This window comes from Syngnathoides biaculeatus, chromosome 1 (assembly GCF_019802595.1).
Source record: "Syngnathoides biaculeatus isolate LvHL_M chromosome 1, ASM1980259v1, whole genome shotgun sequence".
In the NCBI taxonomy this organism is placed as follows: domain Eukaryota; kingdom Metazoa; phylum Chordata; class Actinopteri; order Syngnathiformes; family Syngnathidae; genus Syngnathoides; species Syngnathoides biaculeatus.
In genome coordinates this window covers 14,871,144-14,895,033 of record NC_084640.1, presented here as the reverse complement: position 1 = coordinate 14,895,033, position 23,890 = coordinate 14,871,144, and the positions used below count along the sequence as shown (strand labels likewise).

The window sequence follows — 23,890 nt, the reverse complement described above, 5'->3', positions numbered from 1 at the left end:
GAACACATAAATACACCATTAAGAGATCGCCGTGTAGCTAAAAGTCAGTTTTGAGTTTATAGAAAGATATTTTTTAGTGAAACGTCAGGCGTAACGCGTTCGTCGAGGCGCCATATTCAAACATGGCAGATAAAATACGGCGAGAAAAAAATGGTAAATACGTTTTTATTACAGTACTTCAATATTTAAGCATAAAAATTCAAAATGTGTGTAGTTTTACCGGAATAGTTAACATTCAAGTGTAGCTATCATATCGAGCGTTTGTATGTGTAGTTTATAATCGGAGTAGGTACGCGTTGTTGCAGCCGACCAATGCGGTGGAATCTTTTCCAAGAAATGATTATGTTTTGAAATATATTTGGTGAAGGTCCCACGATGAAGACATCCAAAGCGCTCCAGTCGAATCATGCCCCCGAAGAATGCGGTGTGTGGTTGGACACCGTGGAGCTCAAAGGAAAAGCTAAGCAGGTTATTGGAGATAATAATCCACATGCTCTTGAGCACCATTTCACCAATTAAAAAAACCACACACACACTCACACATGATTTTGTTTCAGAAAAAAACAGCCCGGTCCATCTCCAAGATGCTTAACCCGCTGGCAAAAGGTGCTGGTTACAGCGTGGCCGTGGTGTTCAACTTCACGCAGACCAGGACGGAGATGCCGAGGACTAGACAGAGCTCCATTTCCAGCTTCTTTTCGCCTCGTTGTAAAGACAAAATGGAAACGGGCGGCGCCGTTCGAGACCGGAACGACGAGCGCGGCATCCGCTGCGAAGTCCGAGAAGAGCAACCAGAGGAGGTGCGACAAGACGTGCACCGAGAAGAGTGTCCGGACGAGTTGGAACAGAAAGTCCGCCGAGTACGAGAAGAACAACCGGAAAAGGTGGACCGCGGCCAAGGATCCGTTGTCAAAACGAACCAAACAGCCGAGGACTTTTGCGAGTTTGATCTAAGCGAAAAGCTCTTTCAGACGGAGGCAGAAGGCAAAACCTCCACCCAGAAACCATTTCAAATTGTTCGCCCTCGTCATAAAGATGACGACAAAGAAAACGGCTTCTTACCGGGGTCGTTTTCCCCCCCGAAGAAGCGACCTCGGCAGCGTGACCGCGAGGACAGCCTCGCCCCGATGTTCACCCAGGACTCTGACGGCTTTCGGGTGATCGCGCACCGATTTCGGAGAAGTCCTCTCAAAAAACGCGACGGCGTCAATACTTGCGCAAAGTCGAAACCCGCAAAGACTTTATTTGACGCCGAGGACGCGCTATTCACGCAAGACTCTCAGGGAAATCTGGTGATTAAACACTGACGCAAGGGGAAAAGCGCAACGTTTTTATTCGTAAAAAGACATCGTTTGGGTTACAATAAAGGTTTTCAATCACGACACAGCAGACTTGTTTATTACTGCATGTATAAAGTACTTTTCACGCAACCAAGCGATAGCTGACATTCATACAAAGTGCCGCGCGTGTAGAACGCTCACACTGCTAGCATTTGCCAATCGATCAAGCGGCCGTCTCGCTGGGTTCTGTCACCAGTTTGGATCCGTCCCAGACGGTCTTGAACTGCTCGGGAAGCGGCAGTTCTTTCTGGAAAGCAAAACGGACGCCTCAGATCACCGCCGGATCGCACGCATTTGCGCGTACGGGCACTCACGTAGTCGTCGTCCCCTTGCGGGACGAGGACGTTCATCTCGGAGCTTTTGGCGCTGACGACGTGGCAGCCCAGCGACTGCGGACTGAGGTACAGCTGGCAGCCGTCCGTTTTATTGATGGAGATGGTGGGGACGCTTCCCAACACCTGCCAGCGAGGACAACGTCATTTATCATTTACTCTCTCGGGGTGACCCCGACTCTGTCACCCGAAACTGTACTTTAGCGTTACGTTACCGTGAACTGAAAGCGCGCACGGTGACTCGAAACCCGAACCGTGGCTCACCTGTAACTGAACGGCCTTGGAGTTGATTACCTCCACGATCCCGACCACGTCGTCAAAGACCAGGCCGAGCTTCGTGCAATTATCTGGACGCGATGTCAAAGTTGAATAAAATTGAACTGTACTTTGGTGGTGATTCTGCCGCATGCCACCAGGGGGAGTTGGAAGAGTTTTTGCCGTTACCTACGATGATGGAGTTCAACTTCCCCTTGACGTGCAGCGTGACGTCGTTGCAGGCGAACACGTAGACCACCTGTCGGAGCTCCGTCTCCTGGATGGTCAGGTCGTGTTCGCGCTGGAAGTTCTCCTGCGTGGCCACGCCTCCTTTTAGTAACACCCCCTGTGATTGGTCAAAAAATAAAGGGTACCAATTCCACCTACCACCCTCCATTTCTTCCCCTCCAGCTCCAGCAAAGGGGGCTTCTTCTGGGGGACCCCCTGCGGTGAGGCCTTCTTGGGTCCGGCATTCCCGCTCGGCGCCTCGTGGGAGCGCGGGTGCGGGTCCTTGTGGATCTTCTGGTCGTCCGAGACGTGCTTCAGACCTCCAAAATCAATTCCAAAGTTCAGTGAAGACCCTGAAGTGACCACCAGAGGGAGCCCACCTTTAGTGATGTCCAAACCCCGGTTGAGCTGGGCGAATAGCGCCGAGTGCAGAGCAGATCCAGGGGCCTGGTGGTCTTCAGATGGGGTTGCGGGGGGAGGGGGTGGTGGTGGTGGTGGGCAGGGAGGAACGGGGGCTTCAAAGAGGGAGACTGGAGCAAGGGGACCCTGTACCAAAGAGATGATGGGTGTAAGTCTGAAGCTATCCACCAGGGGGAGTGCTGCACATTTTTTTTTTGTATTATTATTGTCCTGAGTTCAAATATTGTTTGTCTGAGGTCCTATCAGATATAATAATAATAATAATTTTCAAGGTGAACACAAACCATTCCTGATTTACTTGACCGCGATCCTAATTTACAAATTTGTTTTGCGACTAATCTCATAACTCATTTTACTCGCATAATTTTCCACATGCAAATGAATTGAAATTGTTTTCATTTTTTTTTCTAGCACCAAACTAAGGAGAATGTGAAGATTTAAACAGTTTGTGCATCATGACAAATCTGTGCGGCTCCTTCTGCAGTGCTTGACTTGGCCACTGGGGTTCAGTATAACATTTACAGTCATGCAAACCAACGAAAAAGAGGTTCAAGTAACTCAGCAATCGGCTGTCATGTTGTTGTTTTTCCACTGTGGATAAAGAACATGACTGCAAATATTACCTGTCTACATGCCCTGGTGCACCATTTGTGTTCATATATCCATTCCTTTAAGCGATAGAACGTGGCCACTGATGCTATTTATTAGCCTGTCTATGGCAGATCCATTTTGTGTTCACATTAAACTAACAGACGTTCCAGAGGCAAAGCTATGCGGTTTTTTGAAGTAAACTGTCTTTGTTGACTGTTCGGTCGCCAGACCAAGACTGGATCTCATTTCCAATGAACTTGTAATGCGTGACAAGAACTGAGAGGGTTTTGGTTTGTCTCCAAAACTGAATGGAAAGGAATCTTCAAGACGAGAAGATCCGGTTGAGGGCTCGGTGAGCGTGCGGCTTGGGACTTTGGGCATCGTGTAGCGGTCCCGGGGTTTAGGTTACTGCGTGCAAACGGGTCCCTTTGTCGGGCTTTGGGACCCCCCCGACGAGGAACACCTGTCAAACCCGTAAACGGCACACTTCAGCATAACAGCTGACGAGTCCAGACCCGCACACACCGTGGTCGCCGCTCAAATTTCGCCACACTTGTCCCGCATAATTTCCAGTTTCGCTTTTTTTAAATGACTCAAATCAACTGAGCGTTTCGTAATGTTCGGATCCAAAAGGCGCCGGCGTCCGGATTTTTCCGTCCGCCCCCCCAACCCGCTTACGACCGTGCGACGACTTCACGCTGAAGAGGTCTCCGCTAGCTCGGCCGCTAACGCGAAAGCTGTTGAGGAGACTGACCCTCTGGCTCCAGAGCAGTCCGGTGGCGTGGTGGTGCTTGATGAAGGCCTGCATCTCGATCCAGATTGAAAGGTACGAGCGCACCCAGTCCACGTGACGTCGGTCGCTGTTGAAACAAACGCAAAAATACAGACACGCAATTTAGTCAAATCTGAATCTTTCATACGTTGCAATGTGTGTTGAGTGTACGCCGGGCTCATAAAATGAAATGAAAATTGGTTTTACGTTTCCTTGTAGTCCTTGAGCACTCGGTTGGTGTAGAAGGTGGCCGCGTCGTTCATCTCCTTCACGTACGGGCCGGGCTTCTGCTTCTAAACACCGTTGAGACGTCAGTGTACATACCGCACGTGACGCAACCGCGTGTACTCGGGAGTCGGACCGATTCTCGTCGTACTCGATGAGTCGACTTCAGCTCCTCACGTCCACGTTTTAAGCCGACTCGTCACGAATCGGGCTGCGTTTTGGCAACTCGTCTTCCGATTGGCTAATTCGCTGATCTTTTAAGACTAGCGACGAAGGTAATAGCCTCGATTGTCACCCACCGCCGGGTAATTTCCGCTCGCAGGTGGACGACGACATTTTGTTTTGACATTTGGAATCTGGGATTTCGTCACATTAGAGACGACCGGCCAAAACAACGGCGAGCCGATCAAACTGTAACATGTCGATGTCGAGTCGTACCACTGCCACCCAGCCCAGGGCGGGGATGCTCTCGCTGACGGCCGACAAGTGATTGAAGAGCCGGCTGCCCCGGTTGCGTTCCCGGAAGCTCTGGATCTCCTGGATGTGGTCCGAGATGGGCTTCAGCAGGTCCTGCAGGTCCGTCTACGAACGGGAGACACCCAGGATTGCCTTAACGGCTTAAAACCCAACATGCGCAGATGGCGTAAAAATGTATCGGGGCGTTATTAATGCTATTTTGAGCTCGTGTGACATGATTGTATTTGTAGCACTGAGCTGCAAACGGTTTCACAACGACTTGCCACGAAATGATGTCACATATTTGTCTGAACTGCGCTAGGGCCCAACAACCGACATTTGGATCCACCTGATAACAGTCCTGCATTATTTCTGGACTTTATTCAAAAGTCCCGACCTGGTGGGAATTGAATTGAAATAGCCTTAATTCCAATTGACTTGTAACGTACATTTTTGGGACGGTCGAATATGGAGCGGCTATATGGCTATAATCCATACATGTTTTTGATCCATGCACCTGAAAAATAAACAGACAGTTTTACAATGTTTACCATTTTTCCATTGGAGGGCATTTGAACTTCCCGCCAGACAATTGATCCCCCCGGCACCTTCGTCGTCACTGGAACATTCCGGAGCGCCCAAGGAGATCCCCGTGGCCTTGTAAGGCATAGCTCGCATCTGACGGTTTACAGTTTACCTTTCAGACGCGTGCGGATCGAGAGGTGAAGCCGTGGCTTGGAAGGGAGCAGCCGTTTTGGAACAAGGCGGCCTTTTTGGGCCACGTTCCCGACTTTGACAACCGCTTGGAGGATTCGGTAGTGTTGTGTTGTCCTTATCACGGCGCAGGACTGGTCCGAGATCAGAACTAACACAGACTGAGGCGATAGCGTCAGGGCCTCATTCTCGGTAATATCGCACCGTCTTTGAGTCGAGTACGCCTACTTCCAATTTACCGTAATTCCCGGCCTACAGAGCGCACCTGGTTATAAGCCTCACCCAGTACATTTGTAAAGGAAATACCGTTTGGTAGATACGTACGCCGCAGCCGTGTAAAAGCCGCAAGTGCCCACATTGAAACACGAGATAATTACAAAGAAGGACGCTACACAGAGAGTTTAATGCTAGCTCCGCCACGCTAATGCTAACAGGGCTGGTTAAAAAAAAAAAAAAACATACTGGTAAAAATCACTGAGACACAGCAGTACCACGCTAGCGCAGCGCTAACAGGGCCGGATTGGTCAAAGTCACTCCCTCGGCACATATATTCCACCCGTCTCACTCTTTCCTTTTCCGGTCCAGCGCCCCCTAGCGGCCGTTAGAAAAAAATGCACAAATTAGCCGCATAAACCGCAGGGTCGGAAGCCCGTGGAATAAGTCGCGGCTTATAGGCTGGAAATTACGGTAGTAGCAATCGGGAAAAATGTACTATATAGGACAGTGGTTCCCAAAGTGGGGTCCGGGGACCCCCGGGGGGTGAAAAACGTCTTTCCAGGGGGGTCCGTGACGTGAAGACGGAAAAAAACCAAATCGCCTGGAAGCTAATCGTGATGTGAGAATTGCCTTCGTTGAACCACGTTTTGGTTTATTGCGGAAAAAATACAAAGCAAGAAAAAATTACTAAAAAAAAAAAAAAACGAAAATGGAGTATTTCTTTGTACCAGAATGGCATAGCTGTGTCCAGCACTACATCATTGGCCAAAGTTGAGGTTGGGGGTTTTTGAGCGACTCACTGGCCTTCCCGTGTCGTTTCACGCACGGCTTCTTGAGACTTTTTTTTTTTTTTTTTTTTTTGTGCGTCCACTCGAGATAGACGCACCTACCAAATGTTATGTTTCTAAGTGAACGGCGCGGTGGGGGAACAGAACCGTGAAGGGGCGCACGCACACATACAAAGCGACTGACAACAGGCCTCAAATATAGAACATGCCCATAAAAAGTCAAGAGCACTGCTGCTCCTCTGGAAGGAAAGTTCTTTTGTGTGCGTGTGCATGTGCGTGTGCGTGTGTTTGTGCGCATGCGATATATGTATTAGCTTAAATAACAATTAGAAATAAGTTATTAAATCCTGCGATCAGATGGCCTTGTATCCCTTGTGAACAAATCAGTCGAGTGGACTACACTTCCCATGATGCTTCGCCAGCAACTCACCGTTGTGACTTGACGGGGTTTCCACGGAAACAGAGGTCGCGTTGAAAACATTTTCGGGGCTAAAATTGATGTGGGAGGACATCATGAAGGTGCTGCTGTTTCGGTGAGCGACAAATCCTCAAAAGCAGATCGCGTCGAATAGGAAGTGCAGTGGATTTTTTTTTTGTTTTTCACGAAAAAAATGGCGGCTGCAAACCAAATGAGCCGACTTCCTGTTCAGTTTCAGGCACGAGTTGTTGGGGACTTTTCAGTCTGCGTCCCATCACGGTAGACGATCGATCCAAAACGAGAGTTGGGTGGGTTGCAAGTCAGAATATTTTAGGTACACCTAAGCAACATACCTGCGCAGGTTCCCGGTGCTCGGACGCCATTTTGAGGAAGGTCCTTTGCGTCTGCAGGGCGTCCTTGACCATCTCCGCCTGGTGGGGAGCGAAGAAAAAAAAAATGTGATTGATTGTGTCTAATTCCGGGAAATAAACACGTGTGTGTGTGTGTGTGGAGAGGGTGGAAGGGGATTGGGGGTGGGGGGGGGGATGGTGATCTCCCAAGGGAAACACCGGGAACGCTTTGTCCTTAAAAGGAGCCCCGCGAGCCTCAAGCGAGACGCTCGGCCCGGCGCGCAATCGGTGACGCGAGCCAGACCGTCGTTTTTTAAGAGGACACGCCAAAAGTGGCCGCCGGCGGTTTGGACGAATGAACGGACGCAAATGCAAGATTCGGTTGAGGACGTTGCGTGACTGCCCGAGTTGTTTCTAACTGACTGTTAACAAACTGGTAATAAAGACCGTAATTACCGGCCCACAAGCCGCGACTTTTTTTCCCACACGCTTTCAACCCTGTGGCTAATTTGTGCATTTTTCTCTTACGGCCGCAAGGGGGCGCTCGAGCGGAAAAGGTAAGAGTGAGACCGGTGGAATATATGTGCCGAGGAAGTGATTTTTGTGTGTCATGTATGTTTTTTTATAACCGGCCCTGTTGGTGCTGCGCTAGGGTTAGCGCTGTGCTAGCACGTTTTTGCCGTGTTACGGCCGTCTCTCAGTGATTTTTAGCTGTATGTTTTTTTTTTTTTTGTTAACCGGCCCTGTTAGCACTGTGCTAGCATGTTGCTGCCGTGTTACTGCCATGTCTCGGTGATTTTTACCTGTATGTTTTTTTTAACTGACCCTGTTAGTGCAGCACTAGGGTTAGCGCTGCGCTCGCGCGTTGCTGCTGTGTTAGTGCCGTGCCTCAGTGATTTTTAGCCGTATGTTTTTTTCGTTTCGTTAACCGGCCCTGTTAGCACTGTGCTAGCATGTTGCTGCCGTGTCTCGGTGATTTTTAACGGTATGTTTTTTTCCCGGCTGTATTAGTACTACCGTGTTGTTGTTATGTTAAGCTAAGCTAAGGTATTAAACCTGAAAATTCTTTCTGTGTACCGTCTTTCTTTGTAAATATCTTATACGCAGGTGCGGCTTATGCATGTACCCAATGGTATTTCCTTTACAAATGTACCGGATGAGGTTTATAATCCGGACCGCTCCGTGGGCTGGAATTTATGGTACATATGTGGTTGCTAAATATGTGAATTTGTCAGCTAATGTTTAGCAGTGCCGTGTGAACGACTGACACCTACGTTTGTATTTCCGTCCAGCGGCGCCGAAAAGCAAGCGTGCCGACTATTGCGTCATCTTTCGGTTTTTGCGCAGAGCGAACGTACGTGTTGCTCCACGTCGCTCCCGATGGTCCTGCTGATGTTCATGTAGTCTGTCAGCGGACCTTTCAGAAGAACATCGAAGGCCTCCACGCAGCCGGCCGCGACTGCGTCACACACACACAAAGACCAACATCAATTTTTTTAAAAAATATGATTCAATCCAAACGCATCGCGCACAAAAATTGCATAAAAACTGTGCCTGGATAAAAGTTGCAAAACTAACATTTTGAGATTAAATGCAAATGTGTTGTAATTCTTTTGCACACCACGGGAGGGAGCCCGCATACAGCTAGCGCGCAGGTGTCAAACTCAAGCCCCGGGGGCCAGATCCGGCCCGCCACATGATTTCAGGTGGCCCGCGAAAGGCAAATCACGTGTCGACTTCCATGATTCTTGTACCAAAATTTCGAGTTGTCATATATCATTCATGATAACGTTGAAATTTTGCAATCATTTTTGTGTTGCCACACATGAACAATATTTGACAAACTCATTACCCTTCATTTCTGATCGTAAAACTAATTCATAAAGCGCGTGAGGCGATTTCATATTTTCACGGTTTCACGGTCAAAATAGCCCTCTGAGGGGAAACCGTAACCTCACACCCCGTCCCGGTGCTACTCGTACGGCGCTTTTGAGAAATCACCCATGTAAATAATCCGGCGAGTGTTTACCTCCGTCAATACCGTTGACGCAGTTGCCGCCGGACAGACGTCTGGACGCCGTCAGCTGCTCCAATCGAGTCACGGCTCGCTCCAGACGCTCCGTCAAAGCCTCCATGACCGGCCCGGCGACCTGAAGGCAAAAACCGCCACGCTCACGCCAGAAACTGAACACACGCCCATTGTACGCGTTGCGAGGATACGGAAAATGTTCAATATCACCTCAGAAGGGCAGTTTGTTAGCTGCAATATGAATAATAAGAATAATAAACACTAAATAATCCACTGAAATAAGCGCAATCGTGAAAAATTGTACAAGACAAAAAACAGACTTTTTAATTATTATTTGTGTAAAGTTACCATTAAAAAAATCTTTACAATTCTATTTTAATTAAAATGTTTCAATGTAAATAAGTAAACAATTATTTTCAGTGTTGTTAAAAAAAAATGGCAAATTTTCTTAACCTGGGTAAAATTCAAATCATACTGATAACTGGAGTAAAATTCAAATGTTTGCGAGAGCGTCGGCCAACCAAATAACGGCGTGAGCGAGCTAGCGCGAGCTAACGTGAACTTTGTTTCCAAAACGTCAAGAAAAAAACTCAATGCGAGGCGAGAGTAACGCCGTTTCCTCTCGTTTGCCATTTTGGCTCCGGGGGCCCAAAACAATATCGACAACTGTCGGCTAAAGGTGATTCCATAGCAACCACGTGGCAGGAAGTAGTAGACGAGTGCGACAGCTGAGGGTAATCTGATCTTGGGGGAGGCTATATCGAGCCCGCTGCTGGTTCTAAACCGCAGACGTGCGTCGACGCCTCCATTTTGTATTGAGTTCGTTGTGAGGGCCGCAAATACGAGCGACGCCTCAACGTCAAACGGTCCGAAAAGGAAGACGCAAATAATCCTTCCCCCGAGAAAGTGATTGCAAAATCTAGTTCAAATCTAAATGGGAATCCCACTCAATTGAAAAAATATATATTAAAAAAAAGGTACGATTATCTTTTTTTTTTTTTATATAATTTACAAAACTAATAAATTGGGAAAATTATTTAAAAAAACGTTTTAAAAATTGTAAACGTAAAATACAACTGAGGAAAGTCATTTAAATAAAATACTACATTAAAATAAGCCAATGATCATGTTTAAAAATCAACTGAATATTAATGGTATTTAAATAACTTGCATTAAATATGAATCTTTGTTTTAAATTATTCACAGCAGCAACCATAAAATTAAAGTCATGAGGCCAAGTAATTAATACACAAAAATAATGTCGGTAAAAATAAATTCATTTAAATAAATTTAATTCATTAAAAAGTAAAACAAAAAAAAAGCAAATGAGATTTATATAAGAGAAGAAAAAAAAATAAAAAAAAATAAAACTTGCACTAAATATGAAACCTTTTTTAAAAAATATTCACAGCACCAACCATGATATAAAAGTCATGATGGCGAGTAATTAGTACACGCAAAAATAATGGCAAAAAGAAATACATTTAAATAAACCAAACATAAGCATTTAATTCATTAAAAAGGAAAACAAAAACGCAATTGAGATTTATACAAGACAAGAAAAATAAAATGAAAAAGAAATTAAAATGTTTTTAATAAAAACAATAAATCAATATAATCTGATCCCTGCAATTGAATTATTTTTTTTTTTAAGATTCTGTTATGAAAATATCGACTAGCCAAAGTGTAAAAAAACACACGTAGACGGATAATCGAAAAAGTCTGTCCGCTTGTAAAGTTCACGCCCACACGTAAACAGCACACACACTCCAATCCATTTTTTTTTTTTTTTTTTTTTTGGGGGGGGGGTATCATGTACCGTACCTCCTCCTGTGCTGTTCTTGTTCTTGGACCGAGGGGTACGTCCACGCCAAGAGTGCCGGCTGCCTGCTCGCCTTCCTTCCCCGTCCGTCTGGGATGTCCCGGTTCAGCCGAGCAGAACCTTTCAGAACACACACACAGAAACATGCACACACGCGTGCTAAAAATAACCAACAGGGAGGGCGGCACACAAGTGGAAAAAGGCAATCAATGAATCTGAGCTGGAGTTTTCATGATTACTGTAGCCATAGCTAGCTAGCTATCTAGTTAGCAAACTAAAGCGATCTCAATAAATAGATAAGTGCTGCTAGATAACTAAGCAGTTTAATTTACAAAGACATATTGCTTATTATGGTCCATCCATCCATTTTCTGAACCGCTTATCTGTTAGCAATATGTAAAGCGAGACAGCTTCATAGATAAATTGCTATCTTACCACCTAGCTACTTAGATCTCCGTCTCCCTTGTTCTGTCTCTGTCTAGATATGTAGCTAGCGAGCTAGCTAAATAGATAAGTAGCTAGAACGATACCATCTTACAGATATGTCGCTGGGCAGATAGCAAGATATGAAGTTGGGTGGATAAATCTGAATTGACAAAAGCGCTAGTTAGCTGGCTGGATATGAATTGAAAGCTAGTATACGGTGAGCTAGCTAGCAACAGACTGTATATGACTAGATAGTGTATATCTTGCTAGCTCAATGATAAACTAGACAACACACCCTTCCCTTGTATGATGTCACCCTAAAGGCCTCATCAGTGCATCACCACGGAGACCGACATGACAGAAACACCGCTAACGCCATGACTTATTGATTAGCGCTGCGTCATTGATCGTCCCGTCTTCTCCGCCGCGAGTTCCACGTCGTTGACGCCTCTCACCTGTGCGAGCTGCCCTCGAGGACCTTCTTCAAAATGGCCGACGGTCATCTTCGAAATGGTGGCGCAAATTGAGCCACGTGGGGGGGGGCGAACAAAACCAAATCGAAGAAAACGTTTGAAATATAGAACATTTTATTCAAAATTTGGAGTAAATGTTTTTCTTAATATTTAATAACACTTTACATACTTTCATCCAGTACAATGAAAAGCTTCCTTAAAACGGTTGTTTTTTTTTTTTCAATTTCTCTTTTCCCTTGTAAGAAATAGTTCAAGTATAAAAAATTCCCAACATTGTCGGATGAATATGAACCTAAAATAAAAATAAAATAATAAGGCACAGCTACGACAACTTTACATTCTAGTGGATAAAGCAGCATTTTAGCCTTTGTTCTGCATGCATTTAAATAAATTTTCTCCATTAAAAAAACCCATCTAATCAATAGTAAGCTAAAAAAAAAAAAAACTAAAGTACAGTGCATTGTATTTTAATTAGCTACTAAATCAATATTTTTTTTGGTTGAGTATGTTAATATATTATAATAATAATTATTATATTAATACTAAATCTAAATCAATAACTTATATATATTATATGCCTTGAGATGAGTACACAGTAATATTATTATTAATACAGTACCGCCACTACTACTCTCAAAAATAAAATAAAAAATAAATATTTTAAATAGCAGATGTCTCTTTTTTTTTTTTTTTTTTTTTTTTAAATAGCAGTGGAAAAGCACACTGAGGCAGGCAGTTGGCGGGTAGATTTTTGCTGATACTGGAGGGGCTGGTGGGGCTGGTGGGGGGTGCGGGGGGGGGGGTAAACTCAACCCCCCTACCCTGAAAAAAAAAAAAAAAAAAAAGGGCCCGGCTGGGGATTACAATGTGACAGCTCAACAAATGAGCAACAAGTGATGCGTTCCTGTTCCAGAGCGATCTGTCTGTGGAGGGAGGAGGGGGTGTGGGCGAGGGGCCCACCCTAATCTTGTCCCCCCGCCCCCTCTCCCCCCACCCCCGATGACCAGCAGTTGTGTTTCCATCATCGTCTGCTACCTCCATCCATTCCTTGTGATTTTTCTTTTTTTTTTCTCCTTCATTTTTAGCTTTTGGGGAGGTCAAGATTGGGGGGGGGGCAGGGGGGAACGTTCATCGATAGCCCCCCCAAACGTCCCGGCACGAGGTCACGCTTAAAACGACATATGTAAATAGAAGCGGAAAGGCACCCTCGGGCAGACGGTTTCCAGGTATTTTTTTTAATGCTGACACTAGCTGGGTTGCCAGGGCTGGTGGGGGGTGATGTGAACTTGGTCAACCCCCCCCCCCCCAAAAAAAAAAAAAATCAGGGCCCGGTGTGAGGGAAGCCACCCACCCTGGGCCCCACCCTAGCATCTGTGTGCTCGGCAATGTGTTTTTGTCACCGTCTGAAAACTCCATTACTCGCAGTTTTGACTTGATTTTACTCTGTGTAGGTCAAGAGGGGCGGGGGGGGGGGGAGGGGGGGGACTGTCCAAAAGCCCCCAGAGGGGGCAAAAATACGGCAACACATTGGGGCATACGGTTCTCGGGTTGGTGCCCACCAACGGTTTAAAATACAGTATTACAACTCCACTAATAAATTACAAGTCGTGTTCCTGTTCCAGCGTCGTTGATTTGGAAGCCCCCCACCACACCCCCCAGGCACAACACCCCCCCCCTGCCCCATTTAGGGGTCTTCTTCCGCATTTGAGGCACCTGCCCCTCCCGCGTAAGCCTGTTCCAGAGAAAAACAGCTGCATGCCCACTGAGGCAAGCAACAGGTGTATTTTTGCCGATTCAGGAGGGGTTAGGGGACCATTGGGTGGTCTGTAGAACTCGGACCCCCTCCCAATTGGGTCCCGACGGTGTGGGAAGGCAGGGGAGGGGGTTAAAACACGACAGCTCCACTTATTAACACAATTAATACACTCCTGTTTAAAGGTGATCGATCGATCTTGGGGCACGGGCCCCCTTGCCCCAATCTGGGGCCCCCGTTCTACGTTTCGGCCACCAGTCTCTCTCACATAAAACCGTCCCAGAGAGAAGTTGCCTTGTCAGCACAACAAGATGGCGCCGGTGGAGGGCCTCGCAAATTTAGACACCCCCAATTTGGGGCCCAACAGGGGGATTAAAACACGAAAGCTCAACTAATAAGCGACCAGTTACGTGTTCCTGTTCCAGGGCGATCGATCCCGAAGCTTGGGCCGAACCTCAACCCACGCCCCCCACTCCCACAGAAGCTGTCCCAAAGAGAAAAGCCCCCCCGTCTGCGCACCGAGGCAGGCGGTTTTTGCTGATACTGGAGGGATCGGCAGAGGTCGTAAACTCGGACACCCCTAAAAAAAAAGAAAAAACGGGCCCGGCGGGGGAATCGAAACTCAACAGCTCAACTCATGAGCAACAAGTGGTACATTCCTATTACAACGTGATCCAATTGGAGGCTCGGGCCGGCGCTCCTGCCCCACCCTTCCAACGTGGCCCCACCTTTTTTTTTTTTTTTTTTTGTTGTCGCCGTCTACAAGTCTTTTTTTCTCGTTTTGCTGCTTTTTTTTTTTAAAAGGTCAAAAGGGGGCGATGGGTGGGGTCCAAGGATACCGCCCCTGATGTCCCAAGAGGAGGTCGTGCTGATAACAGCTCCATTTTTTTTTTTCCCTGATCATACAAAAAAAAAGAACAACCCTCAGTGTGTGTGACAATAATAAATATACAAAATAAACCCGAAGGTAGAAAAAAGACAGCAATAGGACTTTGAAGGCTTAAGTGACAGGGATTAGTTCCTGCATTTCCTCTCTAGAAACAAGCTACTAAAAAAAAAAAAAATTGATATCTGTACGGCGACTTTTCTTTTTTTTGTGTGTGTGTTTGTTTTTGGTTGAAGCACAGCATCCAGAATCCACTTCCCGCTCCTGCTATTGCATGCGGTCGGCCTGCAGCTGCTGAGGCTGGTACTGGCCGAAGGCGGCGGCGGCCGCGGCGGCGGCGGCGGAGCCCGGGGCGGCGGCGGCGGCGGCCAGAGGCTGCTGGACCGCGTAGCCGTACCCCGCCGTGGTCACGTAGCCGGCGGCGGCGGGGGAGGCGGCGTAGGGGTACTGCTCGTACGCGGCGGCGGCGGCCGCCGCGCTGACGGCCGAGTACTGCGCGTAGGCCGCGCCGGTGTAGTCGATGTACGGGGAGGTGGCCGGCGCCGGGGCGGCGGCGGGCTGCATGTGCGGGATCACCACGCTGGGCTGCACGAAGGCCTGGGGGTACACGTAGTGCGCCGGGATGCTGCGGGACCAAAAACAAAAACAGACGGTTAGCTCCGTCGCCGCCTGAAGATCGCCGCAAAGCCAAGCAGGAAGCGGGCTCGCCAAAAGACAGAAACTGAGATCGGGAGGCAAGACGCAACAAGAAACAAAAGCTCCTTTCACACAACGCTTTTTTTGATCAGCAAATTTACCCGCTTCCAAGGTGGTATCAGAGACGGGAGGGCGTGTTATGTGATAGGCATTTGGCGCGAGGCCTGCTTCCGTTCTGTACCAGAGACTTTGACTAAAAGTGAAGAAAACCAGATTTTTGTGAAAAGAAACGACAACGGGGACTTTTCAAGTACAGGGAAATCCTACTGATATATATACTATGTTCTCTTTTCTCCTGGTTGCAACACATACTTTCTACTCTCTTGCCTAAACTGGTTTTTCCCCCTCAGAATCGACGCGACGGGTCAAGATTCCCCCGCCTAATCTTTACCTTCCATTCAAACGCTGTGCTGGTCTCAAATGCAAAGCGGCGCGAGGCCGCCATCTTCAGGGATCTGTTTGTCATTGCAAGGGTTTGCAAACCACCAGATCCGGCAGGCCTTCCTGCTGAAAAACGCATTTGACGTATATTTACGTCAATGGCATTGAACTGTTGGACTTCAGTTGCCAAATTTAATGTCCAGTCGCTCCGGCACGTGGACCGGGACCTGTGGGTTCACGTGATCCGGCGAGGGGAGGGACCTGGGTGCCGCGGGGTGGGGGTGCGTCGAGGGGCAGTTGGGGGTTTAGGGTCGGCTTACAGCGGCGGTCTCCGGGTCCGGGACCCAGACGATGAGCCCCGGCGCAGCATTGTGGAAGTGTCAGCGCCACTTTGACAGCTGGACAGTTTTCAAAAAAAAAAAAAAAAAAAAGAGGTTGCGGGGAGGGCGGGGTTGGCAGGACACGGCCGGGGGGTGGGGGGGGGTGTTTTGATTAAATCAACAACTACGAACAATGAGCACATTCTGCCCTCCAGGACGTAGCCTCGTCCCACACCATCCGAGCCCAACGGGGTCCCCCTCACGGACTTCAAAGCCGGAGTGAGGTCACGCTGTGAGCGTTTAAAACCTCCTTTTCACGCTGGCTGCCGAAGGCGTGGTTGGGTGAAACAGCCATGTTGGCTTCGAACCTTCATTTAAGAACGGCCGTACAGGAATAATACCGAGTGACGGCAACAAAAAACTCAACATTTGTTCCAAAAAAAAAAAACCCTTTCCGAATGCCCGACCAAACAGTTTTTATTCACCATTCGGATGCTAGCTCAGAAGCGGTTTAGATTCCTGCGATGACTTCATACCCCCGTTTATGAACAGCGATATTTGGCAATCCAGGAAAAAGACGCTTTAGCAGTCGCCCCCCCCCCCCCCCCCATGAAAACGGCCGGTAGAAAGTCATCAAACGAGGGACAAGCCGGACAAAAGTAAGATCTGAACCGGAACGGGCGGCCGTGTGAAAGGGGATCTCGGGAAAACCGGGCCGGTCTACTCAGGTGGTCAATTCGGGGGGGGGGGGGGGGGGGGGCGGGTTCTGCCCGTTGGCGGCGCAGAAATAAAATGAGTGCGACTATTTGCAAAACTACATCTTCGAATGGATTCGAACGTCAGGCCTGTGTTTTGACGGTCGCCGCGGCAACACCAGCTTGTTTTAGGTCCGTTTGTGACACATTCAAAGTCTTGCGTGAGACAAGAATTTGGAGGATTTTGTTCAGAAAATACGCTAATTAGGGTACATGTATGTATTTTGAATGCAAATTTTTAAAATGGCATTCATGTCATTTACAGGTAGCGGAAAAAAACATTTGAAAAATCTGAAATGCAATAAAAATGGCATTCATGTCATTTACATCTTGCTAAAAAAACATTTAAAAAAAAAATCAGAAATGCAAAAATATATATTTTTTTCCACAAACACTAAAAAACAACGGAAAAAAAATGGAGTAAAATGTAGATGTTTTTCTTTCCACATCAATGAAATATAAAAAGTACAAAATTTGGATGTAGATGTTTTTCTTTACAAATCAGCTAAAAAACATATATAATATTTTTTTTCCACAAAAACTAAAGAAAAAACTGGGAAAAAAAAATGGAGTAAAATGTTTTAAAAATTGCAATCCCATCATATTGCAGCCCAAAACATCTTTTATAAGGAAAGAACAAAGGCTCAAAATGAAATATATAAAGTAAAAAATTTGGATGCAGATGTTTTTCTTTACACGTCAGCTAAAAAATGTCTGACATCATATATATATATTTATTAAAAATAATTAATAATAAATAAATAATTCAAACAAATAATAATAATAATAATAATGAAATTGTATTTTTTTACCAAATATGCAAATAACCTCACATTTTGTGATGCTTCCCCTTCTACGCATTTCTTAGTTATTTAATATTTATTTTTTAAATGGCAAATTTTGACTTTGGCGTTTTTCCGTTGATTTTGTTTCGCTTTCGTTGTAGTTTTTACTCAACACGTGTACCTCCGAATTGTACGATTTTTCTTCTTCTTCTTTCGCATTTTTGTTTTTCGTATCATTGCAATTCTTTTAATTATTATTTTTTTCTTCCCCCCTCCCGTGACATTTTAACTCTTCATAAAGAACGAAAATATGACGGAGGGGTCCCGAAGTAATGACGACGCACAAATCTGCGACGACCGCCACAAAGACATCCCCACCCACTTCACACACACACACACACACACCACACACACACACACACACACTGCGCTCCATTGCGACTGCCGCGTCAGCATTCGGGGCTTTGTGCGACCACAATGGGCGCGCTTGTTTTCGTTAACACCAAGCGCACCATGTGACCCAAAAAAAAAAAAAAAAGCTCCATCCATCCATCGCAGAGAATAAGAATAAGAGAGCGAAAGAGAGAAAGAGATTTGTTTGCAACTTTTGTGCGCGCACACACGCGATAATATGTCAAAAACACGGGGGGGGGGGGGGGGGGGGCTAACTGCTAGTAACAACAGGAAGATGCGATTATCACATGCAAAGAGTGCACCGGTTGTGGGGGGGGGGGCGAAAAAGAAATGAAATCACACAGAAAACACCCCAAAAAAACTCCACCAGTCCAACTAGTTTCTATTATTACAGTAGGAAAAAAAAAGCACACAAGTTTGAAATCTAACAACACCACTTCATATAACTCAAAAAAAAAAAAAAAAGTCAAAAAATATGTACGTACATGCGGCTATAATCACCCTTTGCTTTGATTTCTACGCTTTTCAATTAGCCCACAAAGTTTAGCTGTCGGACCAGAGAGACACAAACACACACACTACACACACACACACCACACACACACACACACACACACGGCATTGAGTCAGACTGGAACTTTCCGTCACTGTCCCCTCCGCACACACACACACGCAAGCACACGCTCACAAGTACACAATCAAACTGGAAAAGCGACAACAAGCGACCAAACGCGCCCGATCGCACAAATTTCATCTCTGACCTATCTGCCATTTTCTCTACTGGGGTGTGAAGCAGGATTTTAAAAACATAAAAATAAAAAATAAATATTCACTTGCGTTATGACAGTTATGAAATGGCTACGATTCATAGTTGGTGAGTGTAGTTTGTCTTGCGCAGCGATAATTATCTGAATAAAATACGACTTGTCTGTGGTTCTATCGATTGGGAGGTAAAACTGCTTTAAAACAGGCTTTAAAAATTTTTAAATCATAAAAATATATAATTATTTGCATTATTCCACAGTAATATATATATATATATATACATAGTCCAACAATAATTTTCTATTTTTTTTTCTTTTTTTTGGAATAATTGTTAAATAATAAGGTAAACAGGAAGAAAAAATACCTGACAAAAATATAATATATAAATATATAGATTCGCCATTGCAGTAAAGCATACATTTTAAGCTAAAAATAAATATATTTCCTAAATTATTTCATTATATAAAGTATTTAAACTATACATGTATTTTTACTACATAGTTTATGATCAGGAAAAGCTAAAAAAAAAATACTTTAAAAAGCCAAATTTTTTAGGCTTGGAACGTATTATTTCTTTTTCCATTGATTGTAATGGGAAATATCGATTCGGTTTTCGAACAAATCTCTTCTCGAACTGCCGATTACACAAAATTCAACTCGAACTGTGTGCCGTTTTCTCTACTGGGGTGTAAAGCACGTTTTAAAAACATTAAAATTAAAAAATATTCACTTGCATTATGACAGTTATCAAATGAGTATAATTCATAGTTGGTTAGTGTAGTTTGTTTTGCGCAGCGATAATTATCTGAATAAAATACGATTTGTCTGTTTTTCTATCAATTAGGGGGTAAAACTGCTTTAAAACAGGCTTAATTTAAAAAAATAATAAAAATAAAAATATATAATTATTTGCATTATTCCACATAAAAAAATATATATAGTCCAACAATAATTTTATATTTTTCTTTTTGTCAATAATTTCAAAACAATAAGGTAAGCAGGAAGAAAAAATACCTTAAAAAATATACAGAAAGAAGCCTAGCCTACTCTACTTCTAAAGAATACATTTTAAGCAAAAAATACACATATTTACGAAATTATTTTACTATATAAATTATTCAAACTATACATGTATTTCTACTATGCAGTTTATGATCAGGAAAAGCTAAAAAAAATGCTTTAAAAAGCCAAAATTTTTAGGCTTGGAACGGATTATTTCTTTCTCCATTGATTATAATGGGAAATATCGATTCGGTTTTCAAACAAATCACTTCTCGAACTGCCTTCTGGAATGGATTGCGGTCAAGAACCAACCCCCCAAAAAACAAGTAAATGTTTTAAAATAAAATGACATTGTCTTTCCATCCTATTGTCCAACAATAATTTTGCAAAATTTCAAAATTTGAATTTTCTAGCAGCCATTTTTTTTTTTTTTTTTTTTTTTCCAAGGTGCATTCACAGGCGGACTGACTTACCCGTAAGGCCTTTGGATGAACGCGGGGTGAATTTGGGGGACGCCAAAGGTGAAACCTGCAAATTTCAAACGACGACAAACGGACCGATTACAACAATGCGGCGTTTTCAGAAAGTGCATTCAAAAAAAAAATTATATCACGCATTCGGAGTAGCCGGCTTCGGCAAAACAATCTTACACGCGAAACCGAGTAGAGTCCAAATATTGACTGAATAAAAAAGGCGCTTCGGGTGTTTATTTAAAAAAAATTTTTTTTTTTGCCTAAATACACATAGATAAAAAAAAAAAATAGTTGAGGCATAATACAAAAACGCCAGCCCCACTCTGCCGGACCTTGCGCCGGCTTCGGCAAGACAACCTTTACACCTTGTTGACTTAAAAGAGTCAATTATTAAAATATGATCGATTTTTGGGGGGTTTTTAAAGGTGTGGTTTGCATAAGTAAACCCAAAATAACGAAATCAACAAGTTTTGAGACATAAGGCGTAAATCTACCGGGGCCAGAACAGGGACGGACGGGCAAGACAACGCGACACCTGCGAGCGAGGCGGCTTCCCTTCCCACCTGGCTGCATGACTCGAGGCTTGGCCCCCAGGTAGGCCAGGTTGACGTTGGCCTTCCTGCCGTCGATGATGGGGTTGGGGTCCTTGCAGGCCCGGTCGGCAGCCGAGCGGTCCGCCATGGTCACCTGGTGGTCATGGGAGGGGGGGGGGTGAAAACGGGCGAGCGAGAGCGTTGTTTACGACGCGGCGGGCTTCGCCGGCTGCAAAGGTTGTCGGGGGAGACGGCGCCGCCGGCCGTTTCCAGCTATTCGGGAGCGAGCGGTGGTGAACCGGAGGATTCATGGCGAAGGGATGGTGCCAAACATTCCGCGGAACGCCTACGGAACAATGCGGACGGGGGCAAAACTGCCGTCAGTTTGCCCGCCGGGGCTACGTTTAGCACGCGCTAGCTAGCTGCGCAACGACGACAACGTACACGATTCAAACTGCGGTACGTTTTCCCGACGATTGTGTCGTCGTCGTCATCTGTCCAATGGGAATCGGGCGTCGCTAACATTTTGTCACTCGAGATCAGGCGCGTCGAGCTAATTTCTGTCGCGGGCCGAATTGTCATTACGGTTCCCCCCAACCGGGCCAACATGACTGCGAAAGCATAAAAATCCTTAATCATCAAATTTACATACGGATTTATGAACTACTTTTGAAAACAGAAATCAAGGGTCAAGGGTTTTGGTCGGGTTTGCTAACACTTATCCTGCTTCGAATATTATCCAGCTAGCCATCCATTTTCTTATCCTCGCTTATCCTCACGAGGGATGGAGGGATAGGAGTGCCGGAGCCTATCCCAGCTGTCAACGGGCAGGAGGCGGCGTACACCCTGAACTGGTCGCCGGCCAATCGCAGGGCACATCGGGACAAACAGACGCACTCACAATCCCACCTAGGGGCAATTTAGAGTCTGCGATCCATGTTGCGTGTTTTAGGGATGTGGGAGGAAACCGGAGCGCCCACCCGGAGAAAACCCACGCAAGGCAGCGGGGAGAACAGGAAAACTCCACACAGGCGGGGCCGGGATGGAACCCGGGACCTCAGAACTGTGAGGCCAACGCTTTACCAGCTGCCCCTGAATATAATCGTTTATGACAATTACAAATTCCGGGACGTATTTTCCCAAAGAATCCCCGATTTTGTATGAAGTCGGAACATTTGTTTGGTTCAAGTCAAACAAATCCAACACAGAAATGCCGCAATTTTCTCCTTTAATTTTGGCAGGAACGAACGTCTAACGGTGCGCACTTTGACTTTATTTCATTTCCCGCGCTCGTATGACCGTCAAAAATGTTCAGCCGTACAGTTAAAAATCAAAGTTTTATGACGGCTGGTGAGGAAAAGTGGATTTGACGATCATCTCTTTAGTACACAAGCGACAACAACTGGATTCCGCCCGCCAGAGACTCTTTGATCTGCACCTTGCCAGATTTTTTAAGCAAGCATAAAAATTGTTGTGACATTTTTTTTTGTTGTTGTTGTTGTTATAGGGTACTCACAAATCCATATCCCCGAGATTTGCCGGTCTGCCTGTCGGTGATGACCACCGCCTCCTCGATCTCGCCGAACACCTCAAAGTACTTCCTGAGACTGGAGTCGGTGGTGTGGTACGGCAGCCCCCCGACGAAGATCTTGGTGTAGGTGGTGTCCTTTTGCGTGGTGTGCATCGTGAATATAAAAACAACAACAACGAAAAATGGATAGATGATAATATTTAAAAAAAAAAATGTTAGTGCAAATAGTCTTCGGTTTTTGGTGGAAGAGAGACGAGGAGGACGAGGATGTTCCAGCCTGGAGGTAGATGGACGTGATGGTGGTGGTTTGGGGGTTTCTGCATCAGCATGGGGGCTCTTCTTCTTCTTGTTGCTGGTGCCGGTTCTGCTGGTCCAAAAGTGAAGCCTCGCACATGTACAGGGAGTCCATTCCTAAAAAAAAAAAAAGTTCAACCCACAACTCCTCCTCTGGGTCGGCCCACAAACAAGCTGAGCAAGCGTGTACTGTCGCTTTAAGGTCAGTCGGGGGAGGGGGGGGGGCGGTGGATTGGGCGCGGGGGATGGGGGGGGGGACGCAACAACAAGCGCTTGAATTATAGTCATGATAACAAACATTATCTTTGTATTTTGTCATGAATGAATCGAAATGGTCCTCGGCGAATTCTCTGCAGGGTTGCAACGGGGAAACAGCGACATCTTGCGTGCGAGTTAACAAACGGCATCCCGCTGTCTTTGCGAGGTGTCGCAGATCTCGCGAGGTCTTAGCAAATGGATGAAAGTGCGTGACGTCATCGCTGCCGTGTGAAGATTGCTCGACGAGCAAGAAAATGCAAGTTTTTGCAACTTTTCACTCACGTAAAAGTTAAATAAAAAGCAATGCAATTTAATTATTTAAAAAGTGAAAAAGTTACAAAAAAATCTATTTTAGAAATTAAAAGGAAATTACAAATAAATGAAAGGCAACAAAAATAAATGGAACAATTTTATTAAATACGCCGTGGTCAACATACAGCAGAACATTTCAAAATTATTCTAAAATATTCAAAAATTTAAAAAAAAAGTCTTCATGTGCACCTAATAATTTGGAAAATTATTTTCATTAACATATATATATATATCATTTCAAAATAAATCTTTAAAAAAATAATTGCATCAAAAAGACAATATGAATAAAAAAATAAATGTGAAATTTTCATTGGCGTCCTCACCTGTTTTTTTTTTTCTTATTTATCAAAAAACTTCGCCGGAATCCAGACGGAGTCGCTCTCCAGCTCCCCCGGAGGACCGGAGGAGCTCAGACTCCCCGTCGGGTCTCGGACTCTCCCCCGCCTCAGGCGCGGGGGGGCAAACGGCGTCGACGTCGGGAGGCCAACGCCCGTGTTGGACGCCGTCGGCCGCGTCCGGGTCTAAGGCGGCTCGGCGGACGCGGGCCGACTTGCTCCTCAGGCGCGCCGTCAGCTCGGCTTCACGCGACTGAAAGACGGATTTGCAAAACTGAAGGTCGGCAACTGACGGTGCTTATTAAAAGTCTACACACCCCATGTTCCAACTGCAGCTTTTTGTGATTCAATGAGAAGATAAATAATTTCACAAATTTCCGTACCTGGAGAAGTCAATTGGAAACAAAGAAAAGCCAAAACGAATAAGATAATGTGATTGCATATATGCGCACACCCTTACACTGGGGAGGTGGCTGCGTTCTGTTACATTTAAAGTCAGCCTCCTGCCAATTTTGAAAATGTCTCTGATTGGACCCGAGATA

The 23,890-nt window shown here is 45.6% G+C and overlaps 4 protein-coding genes across 7 annotated transcripts in view; 1 reads left to right on the top strand and 3 right to left on the bottom strand.

Moving 5' to 3' along the window:
* The first annotated feature begins 14 nt into the window (after positions 1–14).
* On the top strand, positions 15–1,384 carry LOC133501391 (aurora kinase A- and ninein-interacting protein). Its single transcript, XM_061821130.1, has 3 exons — positions 15–153; positions 368–468; positions 558–1,384. The coding sequence occupies exons 1-3, from the start codon at positions 123–125 to the stop codon at positions 1,305–1,307; spliced, it is 882 nt and encodes a 293-aa protein (XP_061677114.1). The 5' UTR covers positions 15–122; the 3' UTR covers positions 1,308–1,384.
* On the bottom strand, positions 1,316–11,897 carry cap2 (cyclase associated actin cytoskeleton regulatory protein 2). 4 transcript variants are annotated; one of them, XM_061821117.1, is made up of 14 exons: positions 11,838–11,897; positions 10,959–11,076; positions 9,135–9,255; positions 8,464–8,564; positions 7,109–7,186; positions 4,602–4,745; positions 4,146–4,231; positions 3,921–4,026; positions 2,536–2,701; positions 2,315–2,475; positions 2,117–2,240; positions 1,937–2,019; positions 1,655–1,798; positions 1,316–1,587 (listed from the first exon to the last, which is right to left on the bottom strand). In XM_061821117.1, exons 3-14 carry the CDS (start codon positions 9,238–9,240, stop codon positions 1,504–1,506), a joined length of 1,383 nt encoding a protein of 460 aa, XP_061677101.1. In that variant the 5' UTR covers positions 9,241–9,255; positions 10,959–11,076; positions 11,838–11,897; the 3' UTR covers positions 1,316–1,503. The 4 variants fall into 4 exon arrangements, with proteins under 4 accessions (XP_061677101.1, XP_061677073.1, XP_061677083.1 ...); XM_061821089.1 differs by lacking the exon at positions 11,838–11,897 and adding an exon at positions 11,678–11,831; XM_061821099.1 differs by lacking the exon at positions 11,838–11,897 and adding an exon at positions 11,495–11,661.
* Positions 11,898–12,631: 734 nt separating this feature from the next.
* Positions 12,632–22,316, bottom strand: rbm24a (RNA binding motif protein 24a). Its single transcript, XM_061821066.1, has 4 exons — positions 22,135–22,316; positions 20,649–20,772; positions 20,086–20,140; positions 12,632–15,119 (listed from the first exon to the last, which is right to left on the bottom strand). Exons 1-4 carry the CDS (start codon positions 22,300–22,302, stop codon positions 14,762–14,764), a joined length of 705 nt encoding a protein of 234 aa, XP_061677050.1. The 5' UTR covers positions 22,303–22,316; the 3' UTR covers positions 12,632–14,761.
* Positions 22,317–22,431: 115 nt separating this feature from the next.
* stmnd1 (stathmin domain containing 1) overlaps positions 22,432–23,890 on the bottom strand; it is a 3,515-nt gene continuing 2,056 nt past the window's right edge. Inside the window, exons 4-5 of the mRNA XM_061821077.1 lie at positions 23,337–23,601; positions 22,432–22,560 (exon numbers count right to left, since the gene is read on the bottom strand). Of these exons, the coding sequence (XP_061677061.1) occupies positions 23,359–23,601 (243 nt within the window). The 3' untranslated portion in view covers positions 22,432–22,560; positions 23,337–23,358. The remainder of the gene's footprint in view (positions 22,561–23,336; positions 23,602–23,890) is intronic.

What these genes read in the sequence shown, in the direction of transcription:
- LOC133501391 (XM_061821130.1), top strand. Translation starts at nt 123, where the DNA reads ATGGCAGATAAAATACGGCGAGAAAAAAATG. An exon ending in AATACGGCGAGAAAAAAATG is followed by an intron (nt 154 to 367) that starts GTAAATACGTTT and finishes TATTTGGTGAAG; the next exon opens with GTCCCACGATGAAGACATCC. An exon ending in TCAAAGGAAAAGCTAAGCAG is followed by an intron (nt 469 to 557) that starts GTTATTGGAGAT and finishes ATTTTGTTTCAG; the next exon opens with AAAAAAACAGCCCGGTCCAT.
- cap2 (XM_061821117.1), bottom strand. Translation starts at nt 9,240, where the DNA reads ATGGAGGCTTTGACGGAGCGTCTGGAGCGAGCCGTGACTCGATTGGAG. An exon ending in GTTGAACTCCATCATCGTAG is followed by an intron (nt 2,020 to 2,116) that starts GTAACGGCAAAA and finishes CATCGCGTCCAG; the next exon opens with ATAATTGCACGAAGCTCGGC. An exon ending in CGCAAGGGGACGACGACTAC is followed by an intron (nt 1,588 to 1,654) that starts GTGAGTGCCCGT and finishes TTTGCTTTCCAG; the next exon opens with AAAGAACTGCCGCTTCCCGA.
- rbm24a (XM_061821066.1), bottom strand. Translation starts at nt 22,302, where the DNA reads ATGCACACCACGCAAAAGGACACCACCTACACCAAGATCTTCGTCGGG. An exon ending in GCCTCGAGTCATGCAGCCAG is followed by an intron (nt 20,141 to 20,648) that starts GTGGGAAGGGAA and finishes TGAAATTTGCAG; the next exon opens with GTTTCACCTTTGGCGTCCCC. An exon ending in TTCATCCAAAGGCCTTACGG is followed by an intron (nt 15,120 to 20,085) that starts GTAAGTCAGTCC and finishes TTGGTCCCGCAG; the next exon opens with CATCCCGGCGCACTACGTGT.